The sequence below is a fragment of the Alligator mississippiensis genome, chromosome 2 (assembly GCF_030867095.1).
Source record: "Alligator mississippiensis isolate rAllMis1 chromosome 2, rAllMis1, whole genome shotgun sequence".
Taxonomy (NCBI): domain Eukaryota; kingdom Metazoa; phylum Chordata; order Crocodylia; family Alligatoridae; genus Alligator; species Alligator mississippiensis.
The window spans coordinates 262,945,305-262,956,746 of NC_081825.1; the positions used below are offsets into that span (position 1 = coordinate 262,945,305).

The following is an 11,442-nucleotide window of genomic DNA, read 5'->3' on the forward strand; positions in this document are numbered from 1 at the left end:
ATGAGAAATTTCCCAACAGGCATCAAAGCCTCCCAAAAAAGCCAAAAAATTCTCCCCCTAGTCCCTTTTATTTTTTCCAAGGCCTGAAAGGTTAAACATCATAAAGAACCAAAAAAAGGGCAGAGCCTCATTTAAAACAAATTCCTTGCAAACACCTTTATGCCATTCACTTGTACAATGCATTTTGAGATCAGCTGAAAGGTGGCACTGAAATGCTAACATTGTCGTTACACCACTCGATATTAAACAGTCCAGGCAGATCCAGGAGGCACAAACACAGCTAGTTTATTTCTCTTAGGAATTACACAAAACATGACACAGAAGAGGAAATCAGAGAGCTAAGATAGCTATAGGAGGAGCTGCTTATTTGGTGTAGTAGTATGTGCGCACAGATCCACCATCCATCACACCCAGTCTCCCTCCTGCCATGCACAGAAGAGAAGTCTTTGACCCCAGGCATGTATAGCAGCAGAGAAATCACTGGATACACGCTGTTCCTCTTCCAAAATTCCACAGTGGGGAACTAGAAGGGAGGTTTCCTTAACTCTCCACTCCCATGACACAGCCAATGCTATTCTCCTGTATCAAGGCTCAGCTCATCCTTACCTGGCTTGAAGTTGCAGGGCCAAAGATCTATCATGGCCACTCAGCCCTGCTTAGGGACAGGGCACTAATGAAGAGAACTGATGCCTGTTTCAGATGGGGGAAAGGAGAGAAGTGCCCACAAACCTGATACCAGGCTTTGGTATTGCACCCATAAACTAGCCTCTCTTGAATATGCAACTGAGGACCCTCTAACCAGTCACCTGTTGCTATACAGCTGCTGCCAGACCATGGAAGTGGTATCTTCATACAGAGTAATGAAACAGCTCCCAGCAGTGATGAAACAAACATTACCCAGTCACACCTTGGCAGTCTCCAGACAGGGCCTTCCCAGGAGAATCCCAGTGTCCTACTTTTACTGGTTGTGTTCGAGTCAGATTCCAAGAGCAGCATCTAGATTCTGCTTCGCCAACACCCTCCCTGTCTTTTCAGCTGGATAATGTGTTCTTATTTCCTGTCCTGAACACTGTTCATAGATTCATAGATGTTAGGGGCTGGAAGGGACCTCATGAGATCATCAGGTCCAGCCCCTCTGCTCTTGGGCAGGAAAGACTTAAACTCAAGTCTCCTCCCACACAGAGGTGGCAGCATTTCACCAACAGGGTAACACCACTAACAAAATGTAAATTCTCCTGTAGCGGGAAGAATGCCAGATCCTGATATCACTGCAGAGAAATCCCAGCTATGTTCTCTCTGGCCAAGAACCAAGATGATTTTTGGAAGCTGCCCCCAGGAGACAGATCTCCCAGGGGACAGATGCATGCACTGCATGTCCCAGTACATCTTTACTTTATTTATTTATTTATTTACTATTAAATAAATAATAGAAGACATTTTAAAAAGCAGTAGTAGCTGCTGCATTCACCTGTCATTCAGGTTCGATCCAATAGCTAAATGAACCCAGTCAACAGCTCAGGTCTGATAAGAGCAGCCTGACTTGAACTCTGCAACGACTCTTGGAAAATATTTGGGCAGAGAAAAAGGATGATTTGCAACTTTAAGGAAAGACAGAATCAGTTCAGGAAAAGCTCATTCCACTACTACTGACTGAAATATCTTCAGCCCAGCTCTTCCTTGCTTGTCCCTCTACCCTACCTCCCAGGAAGATGGAAGGACTCATTGCTGTGCAATTCATAGCATATCTATACCACAGTGTAACAGAGCACAGGGTGTGCTCTGTTACTCAAAGGGGCATGAGCAAACAGCCAAGCAGCTTGCAGGTGGCTGCACTCCCAATCAGGTGCAATTACCTGATTGGGAACAGGGCCCAGGTGTTCTCTATAAGAACAGGCCCTGAGCAGTGTGGCCAGCTATCTACTGCTAGCAGCTGGGAAAACACCACCCAGCTGTAGCTGCTGCTCATGACATCTTAGAGGTACAAGGAAGGAGCTATGGGGAAGGTGGAGGTTCCAGGTGCTGCAGCATGACCTAAAACTACACCTTGCTGGGGTAGGATGGTGTGATGGGACTGCCAATGTCAGGGCAGTCTCCAGGAAGTGCCACACCAGTTGCCTCCCTAGTGAACAGCGAGTACAGGGTGCCAAGAAAAAGCCTCAGCCCCCGCTGCCTTGTGGGTGACCCTGTCAAGGGAAAAGGCAAGGGGAGCACACCCTGAAGAACAAAGCAGGAGCCCAGGCTCACAGTGAGTTCTGAGGCAGGGCCCAAATCAGGGGGGGACCTGACACAGCTTCCAGGCTCACTGCAAGACCTGAGTGGCATTAAGGAACCAGGTGTGAGGCTCCAGGGGGCTGGGTCCCTGAGCCTACAGGCAGCTAGATGTGAAGTTCCTGGGGCAAAGGGATAAGGGATTGTGAGCCCAGTGTCAGGCAGGGGATTGAGGCCCCAGTGTGGGGGCGCAAGGGGACCAAGAGGGTCCCAAGCTAGGCTAGGAGCCCATGGAAAAGGGAGGGCCTGGGAGCCCCGAGTAAACAGGATTGTGAGCTAAGCCATGTATGCTAATCCCCGATTGATTGAGTGGGCAGGTATTAGGCCAGATAAGCTATAGGCTGGGTGCTAAGCCATGGATGCCATCTGTGAGGCATGGGACATGGTACAGGGGAGGTCAGAGCTGTATACATAGGCCCTTGGCATCAGGGCAAGTAAATGTGCAGCCTCCCGCCTTGTTATCATCTTCTAACTAGTATCAAAGGCGTGGCAGGTGAGGTAGGCGGGTGGTTTGCTCTGAAACAAGTAGGCAGACCTATGCTCAGATCAGCCCCAGGATGCCCACTTGTTACACACAGGTTGAAAGGGCCATTGCAATTCATGCAGGCATGCTCAGATCAGCTTTACTGTAGCTGACCCAGGTAACAAGAGCAGTGAAAACATGGTCATATGGGCTAGTGATGACAGTACATTCCCAGGGCCGCAGTGGGCTTGTACTTTGTCCACAATGAAGCCCATGCCACTGTGTCTTCACTGCGGCATTACCCATACTACCTAGATACTACCCTGATACACCTGCCCATGCTGCTCTTCTACCTTCACTTTGCTGTTGATATGCCTTTAAGGGACTGCACTGGTCACCATCAGAGGCAGAGATGTGGGTAATGGTGAAGCAAGATGGAGAGAACTGCTGAGAAGGCCCCAGAATGTGCACAGCTGGAAGAGGAGGTGCTCTGTCCACAGAACTGTTGATGGGCTGGGAGCAGATCCTAACAGATTGCTGGATCTATTCTGCTTCCCCATGTGCCTCCCAGCCACGGCTCATGGCTTTCACCACAGCATCGTAGAGCCTGGTCCAAGCCTCTCGCATGTCTGGACTGAAGGCAGTGCCAAGGCATTTCTCCAGCATGTACAGCAAGCAGTCTCCCACAGCCTGCAAACCAAACAGGAAGGCACCAGCATCAGAGCTCCTGGGCAGGGGTCTCAGGACAAACTCAGTCTTCTCTCCTGAGGAATTTCATTCTTCATCTCCCTTAGGGGTCTCTCCAGTGGCACAAGGGACCTGATAAGCTATCTCAGGTCCCTTCCTGATCTGGGACCTGCCTCAAGACTCACTGTGAGCCTGGGCTCACAACTTTGTTCTTCGGGGTGTGCTCCCCAAGAAGACCACACAGCTTCTTCAAGCCCCCCACCTTAACAGGTACCCTGCCTCACTGCTGCTCCCTGCCCTTAAAAAGCAAAGCCCTGTCCACGTCTCTTGCCCTTATACAACTGCTCAAGCTATCCCTAGGCTGCCCTGCCACCATCCTTGTGAGCTGATAGTCCCAATAATCTGTCCTGGCTGTGTGTGGCTTTTGCCGAGGTCCTGTCTGCTCTTGGTTGGTCCATCTTAGAGGCCTTTCCTTCAAGTCTCTGAAGGATGATGGAGGGAGCACAGGCTAGCTATGAATGTGGACAGGAATGTATTAGGGAGGGGAGGTGACTAGGAAATGCATAGAGCCCTTAGCCCCCAACTGCCATACACCTGTCCTTGCTGTTGCCATAACACAAGACAGGCCAAACTGAGACACATTCTGATGTTATGTACAGCAGCAGGTAAAGATCTGATTGCATGAGACTTTGACTATTCAGTTTAGAAGCGTCAGAGTCCACCCCACCAACCCTGAGAAATCTCCATCACATGGCACGCCATCCCCCATCCACTTCTGGCACAGCAGCCCAGCTGAATCCTGGCAAATAGCTGATCTAATATGGCACCAACTCACACTGGCTCCCCACAGAACCTTCCTCATTTTGGCTGCTAGGAAGAAGCCCCAGAGAGTAAAACAGTCTACCTAAGGAATGATACTAGCTCAGCTTGGAAAACTAGAAGCAGAGGAAGACCACACTCAGCCAGATAACTAAAGCTGTGGGCTGTGTTCCTTTAACCTTCTGGATGTTTCCCATAATCTCATTTCATGGTGCAGTGTTTCTGATCCTACTCATTGTTAGGATGGGGCTATGTCTGGGTCTAAGATGAAGAAAGCACCTTGGATACAGCAGTGAGGCTAGAACAGGGATGATTTGTCTGGGAATACTTTGGTGTTAAGGGCCAGTACCCCTATGCCAGGCTGAGACCTTACTGTGTTCTCTTTTCAAATACTACCTGGAGACTCTGTCCATGGACTTTAGGGTGTTGAGGGAAGCAAGGAATATAACTCAGGTTAGTCCAAGTCCATCCAAACAGCAGCCCAATTAGAGGATTGTGACACATTCCCCCAGAGACCACCAGCGGTTCACATGGTAGGTTACTTTAGATTCCGGGATTGGCTTGGGTAGCTAGTTTTCTTGCCTAGCCACTGAGCGAGCCCAGCAACATTAAGTACCAAGGTCCTAGAATGCAGGCATGTGGGTACTATGAAGGCCTATATACCTCCACTCCTGGTAGATCAGGGTAATACCATGAGTAAATGGGAAAGAATGCTGTGGTAGGAGTAGCATGAAGAAAGAATATGCCTCACCGAGAAAGAGTCCATCTTCACGCCAACTGCTTGGTGCTTCTTACCCAGGTTGCAGAGATATTCTTCCAGACACGGTAAGTTCTCCAACTGAGTCACAGCTGCATCTATCACCAGCATGACCTGAAGAGACAAAGCCAGACTGAATGAGGTTTGGAGAGAACTCCTTTTGCTATATCACAAGGAGGAATACTTATCCAAACAGTGTTCCCCTTACTAGTTTGCCCACAGGTCTTCCCTCAGCTCACTATACAGTGAAGACCATTTCACATCCGCCTTGTGCCATTATTATGCTACACTGGTGGAACATCACCGGAAACTGGTATTCCGCCAAAAAACCCCAGTGTTTTCCATAGTTATATCACTCCCTCTTCCTTCCTGCAAAGGTGAATCAGGGCAGGTACCCTTGCATCTTATGATGCTGTTGTCCTACCGGATCTCAAGTGACATAGAACTGACTTCATTAGTGGCCAGCTGAGACGCTCACGACCCAACCCCATTTCCAAAGACCTTTCTCTATAGGTGCTATAGCAAGTGGCAATGGTGATCAATAGGGGGAAACTTTTCTCTCTAAAAGAATGGTAAATAACATTCTAATGCTTGTAATATGACTTATTAAATGCAACTTGAAAATTGAGATCATGACCATCTGGGACCATTACAGCTCTCTTGGCAAGTACTGATTATCATCAAATTGCCACTTGGATCATTCCATTCTAACTCCCTTTACATAGGAAGAAAAACCTATGGTAGATCTCATGTGTGGATTTCAGTAAAGCACCTGATACTTTACCATGTGACACTATATTAGTCAAGCTAAAGAAGATGGGAATTAGTAGAGGAATTGTAAAGTCGGTAAGGAGCTGGCTTAAGAAAGCCAGCAACAGGCCATGTTGAAAGGGAGATTATTGGACAAGGAAGACTCCCAGTTATCTTTCTGCTTGGTGCAGGGGGCTGGACCCAAAAATCTTCTGAGGTCCCCTCCAGCCTTACAATCTATGAATCTATGAAGTTGCTAATGGAGTTCCTCAGGGATCTGCCTTGAGACCAATTTTGCTTAATATTTCTAATGACACTGGCACAAAAAAGTAGGACCTGACGACATCTACCAAGATACAAAGTAAGGAAGCATTGTCAATACAGAGGAAGATTAGGGTAGCCTGCAGGAAGAACTGGATGACCATGAGGACTGGATAAAAAAAATCCAGGATGACATTCTATAATACAAAATGCAAGATCATGCATTTGGAAATTAATAACATAAAATCTTGCTATAATCTGGTAGGCCATCAGTTGGAAATAACTGAAGAGGAAAATAATCTTGGTGCACTGGTTGGTGGCAGGATGACTCTGAGCCATCAATGTGATGCAGCCTTGAGAAAGGAAGACATAATTATAGGATGGACCAAGTGAGATTTCCAGTGGAGACAGCAAAACATTAAAGCAATTGTATAAGGCCCTGACAAGGCTGCATTTGAAAAGCTGTGCAGAGTTCTGATTATCCATGCTCAAGAAAGATGAATTCAAACTGAAACAGGTTCAGAGAAAGGCTGCTAGGCTGATCAGAGGATAGGAGAGCCTAATTCACTAGAGGAGACTAAAAAAGCTCAGCTTGTTTAATGTAGCAAAATTAAAGCAGAAAGAGGGGATGATTACTCTCTACTGATACCTCAAGCAGGTTAATACCTAGGAGCTCAAGGATAATGTTGACACAAGAACAAATTGGTATATACTCATCATGGCTTCTAATTTAGACTGGAGACTAGAAGAAAGTTTCTAACCATCAAGGAAGTAAGGGGCTAGAACAGCTTTCCAATTAGAATAGCAGGGTTAGAAGTCTAACTGGATTTGGGGGGAGTTTGGTTAGTTTATGGAAAGGTTCCATGATATGTCTATGCGCCATAACAGAAGACTACACTCAGTGGCCTACTCGGTCCTGTCTAGACCTCTGTTCTTGGTACTCCCATGCAGTTTTTACAGGATGCAAAATTTTTACTTCCTGTCCTAAGCCATTGTGCAGGTTTGTAATGTCACTTCTCTGCTCCCCTGCTTAGATGGCTGTTTTAGTACTAAACAAAGGGATTTTGCTACACTGCACAAAATTTATCCAGGGCATCAGGATCCTTCAGGATGATACTGTTGTCCTTTGCTACCCTCCAAAGTTGAGAAGGAGGAATGTGCTGTCCCTCATTATAGGTCACAATAGCTAGGCTACACATGAACAGCTGTGTGTTCTCCCCTGCTCCAGTAGAAGAGAATGGAGAATAGCAGGATTGTTGCTTACTGCCTACCTCTCTATCTAAGTTTTATAGCAAGCTATCACTGACATCCAGGTGCTTGAGCTCTCCTGGTTCTGTGTGTAGCTAAGCAGAGGGTTTCAGTGTCCAATGTGGCCATGTCCTGCAATACCCAAGTAGTACTGAAGTCAAATAAGAAAAGAGTCCTCTGATTTTCCCAAAGGCCAATCTACCTCAGTTAGAGCATGTCAGTTATTGTGTATTTGCACAGCACAATCACTCCTCACTTGTGTATGCAAAGCAGTTTGACCCTGATGTAGCTTCACTAACCCTCTAGATTGGTATTTCAGAGGGTGAACTGTCCCTATGTTATGAAACACTGGGTATTAGAGGAACAAGCTCCCTTTGGCAGCATTTACAATGCCGGTCTCTTCCTTTCATGGAACTTCTGCTATGCTGCACCCCCAGTATTTTTCATCCTTTACCTTCCTTATATGATCCAGGAACTCAGGGGAAGAGAGGCATTCTTGTGGGCTGGAAAACTGTCTACAGTTGTACTGGAAGAGGGACAGGAGGTCAGGATCCAGATCAAACAACCTTCAAGAGAAAGGAGAAAACTTCAAATATTTCACACTTCTCAAATGACAACCATTCCTTAACATTGCCCCCATCTATCATTCCCCACCCCTCATTCCATCCAGCCGTGATGTTACAAACATGGAGTTCTGAGAGGGAGATTTGCCATGGTCTGGGGGTCATCTGCCTAAAACTGTTTCTGTTACTTTAGCCCAAGTCCCCAGTCCTCACTGCTACAACACTATTCCAGGAGACAGGTCAGCCCAGTGTTAACTCCAGGGCACTGTTGAAATCCTTTGCTTGACTCCATCTTCCATGAAATCCTAGTCCCTGTCCTAACACTTCCATCTCAACTCTTGCTGTTCCCTGTTTTTTATGATACTCCCTAATCTCAATTTTCTCAAATTCAGAGGAGGCCAGAATATTGCAGCCAGATGAGATTCCTACTTTCACAAGCAGGGTCATAAAACTGGAATCCCTCACATGTTTGTTGGCTCCCAATCCAAACCCCTTCTGCCAACTTTTTCACCATAGGACATTGCTTCCCAAAGTTTGGGACCAACAGACCACTGATCCCCGATGGTTCTTATTGACCATAATGTGCCCTTACCAAACTTTTAATTATAATGGAAAGGGGGTGATCCACAGACCACTGTCCATGCCTTATAAACAACCAGTGATCTATGGATCAGTTTGGGGTTCTTTAGAACATGGCATCTCACCTGTTTAACTCGCACACTGGTCCAGCAAGCAAAAAATCAAGAGGATCTGATAGACTGATGCCATCCATGGCAGTCTATGGCAATTCATAAAACCACACAGAGGGCACATCTACACGAGATGCTTTACAGCACAACAGGCTAATTTTCTGTGCAATAAAGCATCACCATCTACATATGCACAGAAATTAGGGCACAATAGACTAATTTACTGTGCTGCTGGATAGTCCCATCAGCTACAAGTGGTATCTGGCAGTGCAATAAATTACTGCACTTAAATGCATGTGTAGATGCTGACATCAGGATTAGTTTACTCCAGCTCAAATTGAGCTGAAGTATTTTTAGTTGCATTAATTGCACTTGTAGATGCACCTAGAGTGATCAGTTTGCAATGGTTCTAGTCTCCTAGGTATCAACATCATCAGAGAGACTTAACATGAGATTGCAACATCCCTCACCCCTTCACCAAAACTTTTAAATGTCTCCTTAAATAGTTCCTTTCCTTCGGCTCTATCAAGCACGGCTTGTTTTCCAGATATTTGCATTTGCAATCTGCCTTTCAGATTTGGCTGTGGAAAAGCCAAGAGCTTCTCACAAACTTTTAGAGCCATTGCTTTTCAAGGACTTTTCAAGCACTTCCCTCCGTCCCTCCACTTTTCTGCCACTTAATTGAAGGGTTAATTCAGTGGAAGAGGCAGCAAATTTTCAGTTGCACTCCCCCATGCACTATTTCCCCCTCTTTGAGATTGATCCTGGAAATTAACTGTTCCTTTCTCAAGTGGCCAGCTCTCTGCCTCAGCAATGTGACAATTAGGAAGCTACTTAGATACACTCCACAGAGTTGAGTGGATGCACAAGGATCAAAGTAGGTTTTAAACAACAGAATTTCCTCTCCTAAGAACAAGGGAAATCACTGCAAAGAAATGCACAAAAGCACACACTCCACATACCTTCCCCTCCCCTCCCTTTTAACAAAGTTCTAGATTTAAATGCTAAGGAGCTTCTTTGGAAATCTGTTCTCTCTGCTCTGCAAATCACAGCAAATGGACAGAAGGAGCAGGCAGCAGGAGATAAGTGATGGAGCCATGAAAAAAGAAATCATTTCAGAAGGGAGGGGAAGTGTTTCTTTTCAGAGAATGCAAACCTTCCTTTGCCTTACCCAGGGATGGGGGGGGGGGGGGAAGAAGACCTGATAAATACCACAGCAAGCATTGGCACCAGGTTTTTCCTCCCTCTGTCCAAGTTGCCCTGCTACAGAAACTGCCTGTTGCTATAATAACCCATCACTTACCTGGTAAACAAGATGATGCCATGCTGCAGGGGGTTGCCACTCACTTTCTGCCAGCTTTCTCGTATCAGTGCCTGTTCAGTGCTGGATAATTTTTCACTCTCCATCTTACTTGAAGAACAGGAGGGGGAAAAAAGCAGAGACAGGGGAAGCTTCTGCTTCCTCTGAAAGTAGTTGCATTTGCTCACTCTGAGTTACAGGTGTCACAGGTCCTGAATTAATCCAAGCATGGAAGGCCACCAGTGCCTCTGGACCTGGGATCCACACCCCCCCCCCCCCCACTCGCTCCTCTAAGTGCCAAGGATGCTCTTCCTTGCACAGTACTCAAGACTTTGTGATCACATCTCTGGGATCCCCAGACAGTGCAAGAGCCATTTTTTTTCCCCTTGATCCTCCCACCTCCTGCCTGGGAGCAGTGCAGGTGGACTTACAAAGAGCCCCTGTCTGAGCAATCAGATGAAACCTGAGTGCCTTGGGGGAGATCCATCTTGCTTCTTGGTGTCTACAGGAATGATGGGCTGGTCACTGTTGCTTTCTAATCCCCCTTGCTGTATGGCTACAGCAAGTTTATCAGTGTCTCTGTGCCCTCTTCCCACTGGGCACTAACTGTGCTCCTGATTTGTTCCCTGTCTCACTCCCTGTCACACACAGGCTCAAAGATCTGGAGCTGAAGCTCCTTTCCCCTTATTAGCAGCACTTTCCCAGCTGGCCGTCTCGCAGAGCAGCTTCCAGTAGCAACACTTTCACGGATGCTCTTAAAGCGACAGTGTCCCCTTTCTCCCCGTTTCTTCCAGTGAGCTTTTTAAAGCTGGGTAACAAACAATACTTTTGCACTTTGCTACATTCTCCCATAAGTAAGGAGCCACCACACACCTTCAGTGTCAAATGGCTTAACCCAATTTTGGCTGAAATTTTCCAGTCAGTTCAATTTTACAGATGAAGGAACAGACACAGAAGAAAAACAACTTGCCTAACATCGGGCAATAAATTAGTGGCAGGACCAAGCTAGAAACCTCACTCTTTCAGCTTTCAGTCCTGATTTCTACTTGTTAGAGTGCAGCTTGCCCTCATACAATATTTTCAACAGTGTCCTCTTGGTCCCAGTCACCCGCACTGACACTCCCAAACCTTTACATCTCTGGGTGCAGGTGCAATCTAGGGTTTAGTGTGTACAAAGGGAACATCATCACATGTTTAATTTAATAGAAGCATAGCCAATTGTACAAGGCAAAGCATTTAATAATGGATCACAAGGCTTTTGGACTACATCAAACAAATTCAAAGCGCTCAGGTTCTTTCTGCTACTCAGATGAAGTGAAAACTCTCCTTTTCAAATGGCTCAATGATTCAGACAGCATCAAGACAAGCTGGGGGAGGGGAGGACAGAGAGAGACAGAGCGTGTTCTGTGTTAAGAGCTCAGAAGGAAGAAGAATGGAAAAATATGGACAGGTAACAGAATAATCATTTAAGGAAGGATTTTCAAAAGCAACCTAAGTGACTTCTGAGAACAAGTCCTATTGACATCATTGCAATCTTCTTTAAGATAATAGGCATATGGTCCGTTTAAGCCTATAATATCAGCTATATGAGGTTCAGCTGTTCCTGTTAGATAAGAAGGTATTCTGAGGCTACAACG

At 46.3% G+C, this 11,442-nt stretch overlaps 1 protein-coding gene across 1 annotated transcript; it reads right to left on the reverse strand.

The window, feature by feature from the left end:
- Positions 1 to 215: 215 nt before the first annotated feature.
- On the reverse strand, positions 216 to 10,722 carry NGB (neuroglobin). Its single transcript, XM_006263782.4, has 5 exons — positions 10,237 to 10,722; positions 9,809 to 9,916; positions 7,708 to 7,819; positions 4,989 to 5,108; positions 216 to 3,421 (listed from the first exon to the last, which is right to left on the reverse strand). The coding sequence occupies exons 1-5, from the start codon at positions 10,290 to 10,292 to the stop codon at positions 3,275 to 3,277; spliced, it is 543 nt and encodes a 180-aa protein (XP_006263844.2). The 5' UTR covers positions 10,293 to 10,722; the 3' UTR covers positions 216 to 3,274.
- Between the last annotated feature and the right edge of the window lie 720 nt (positions 10,723 to 11,442).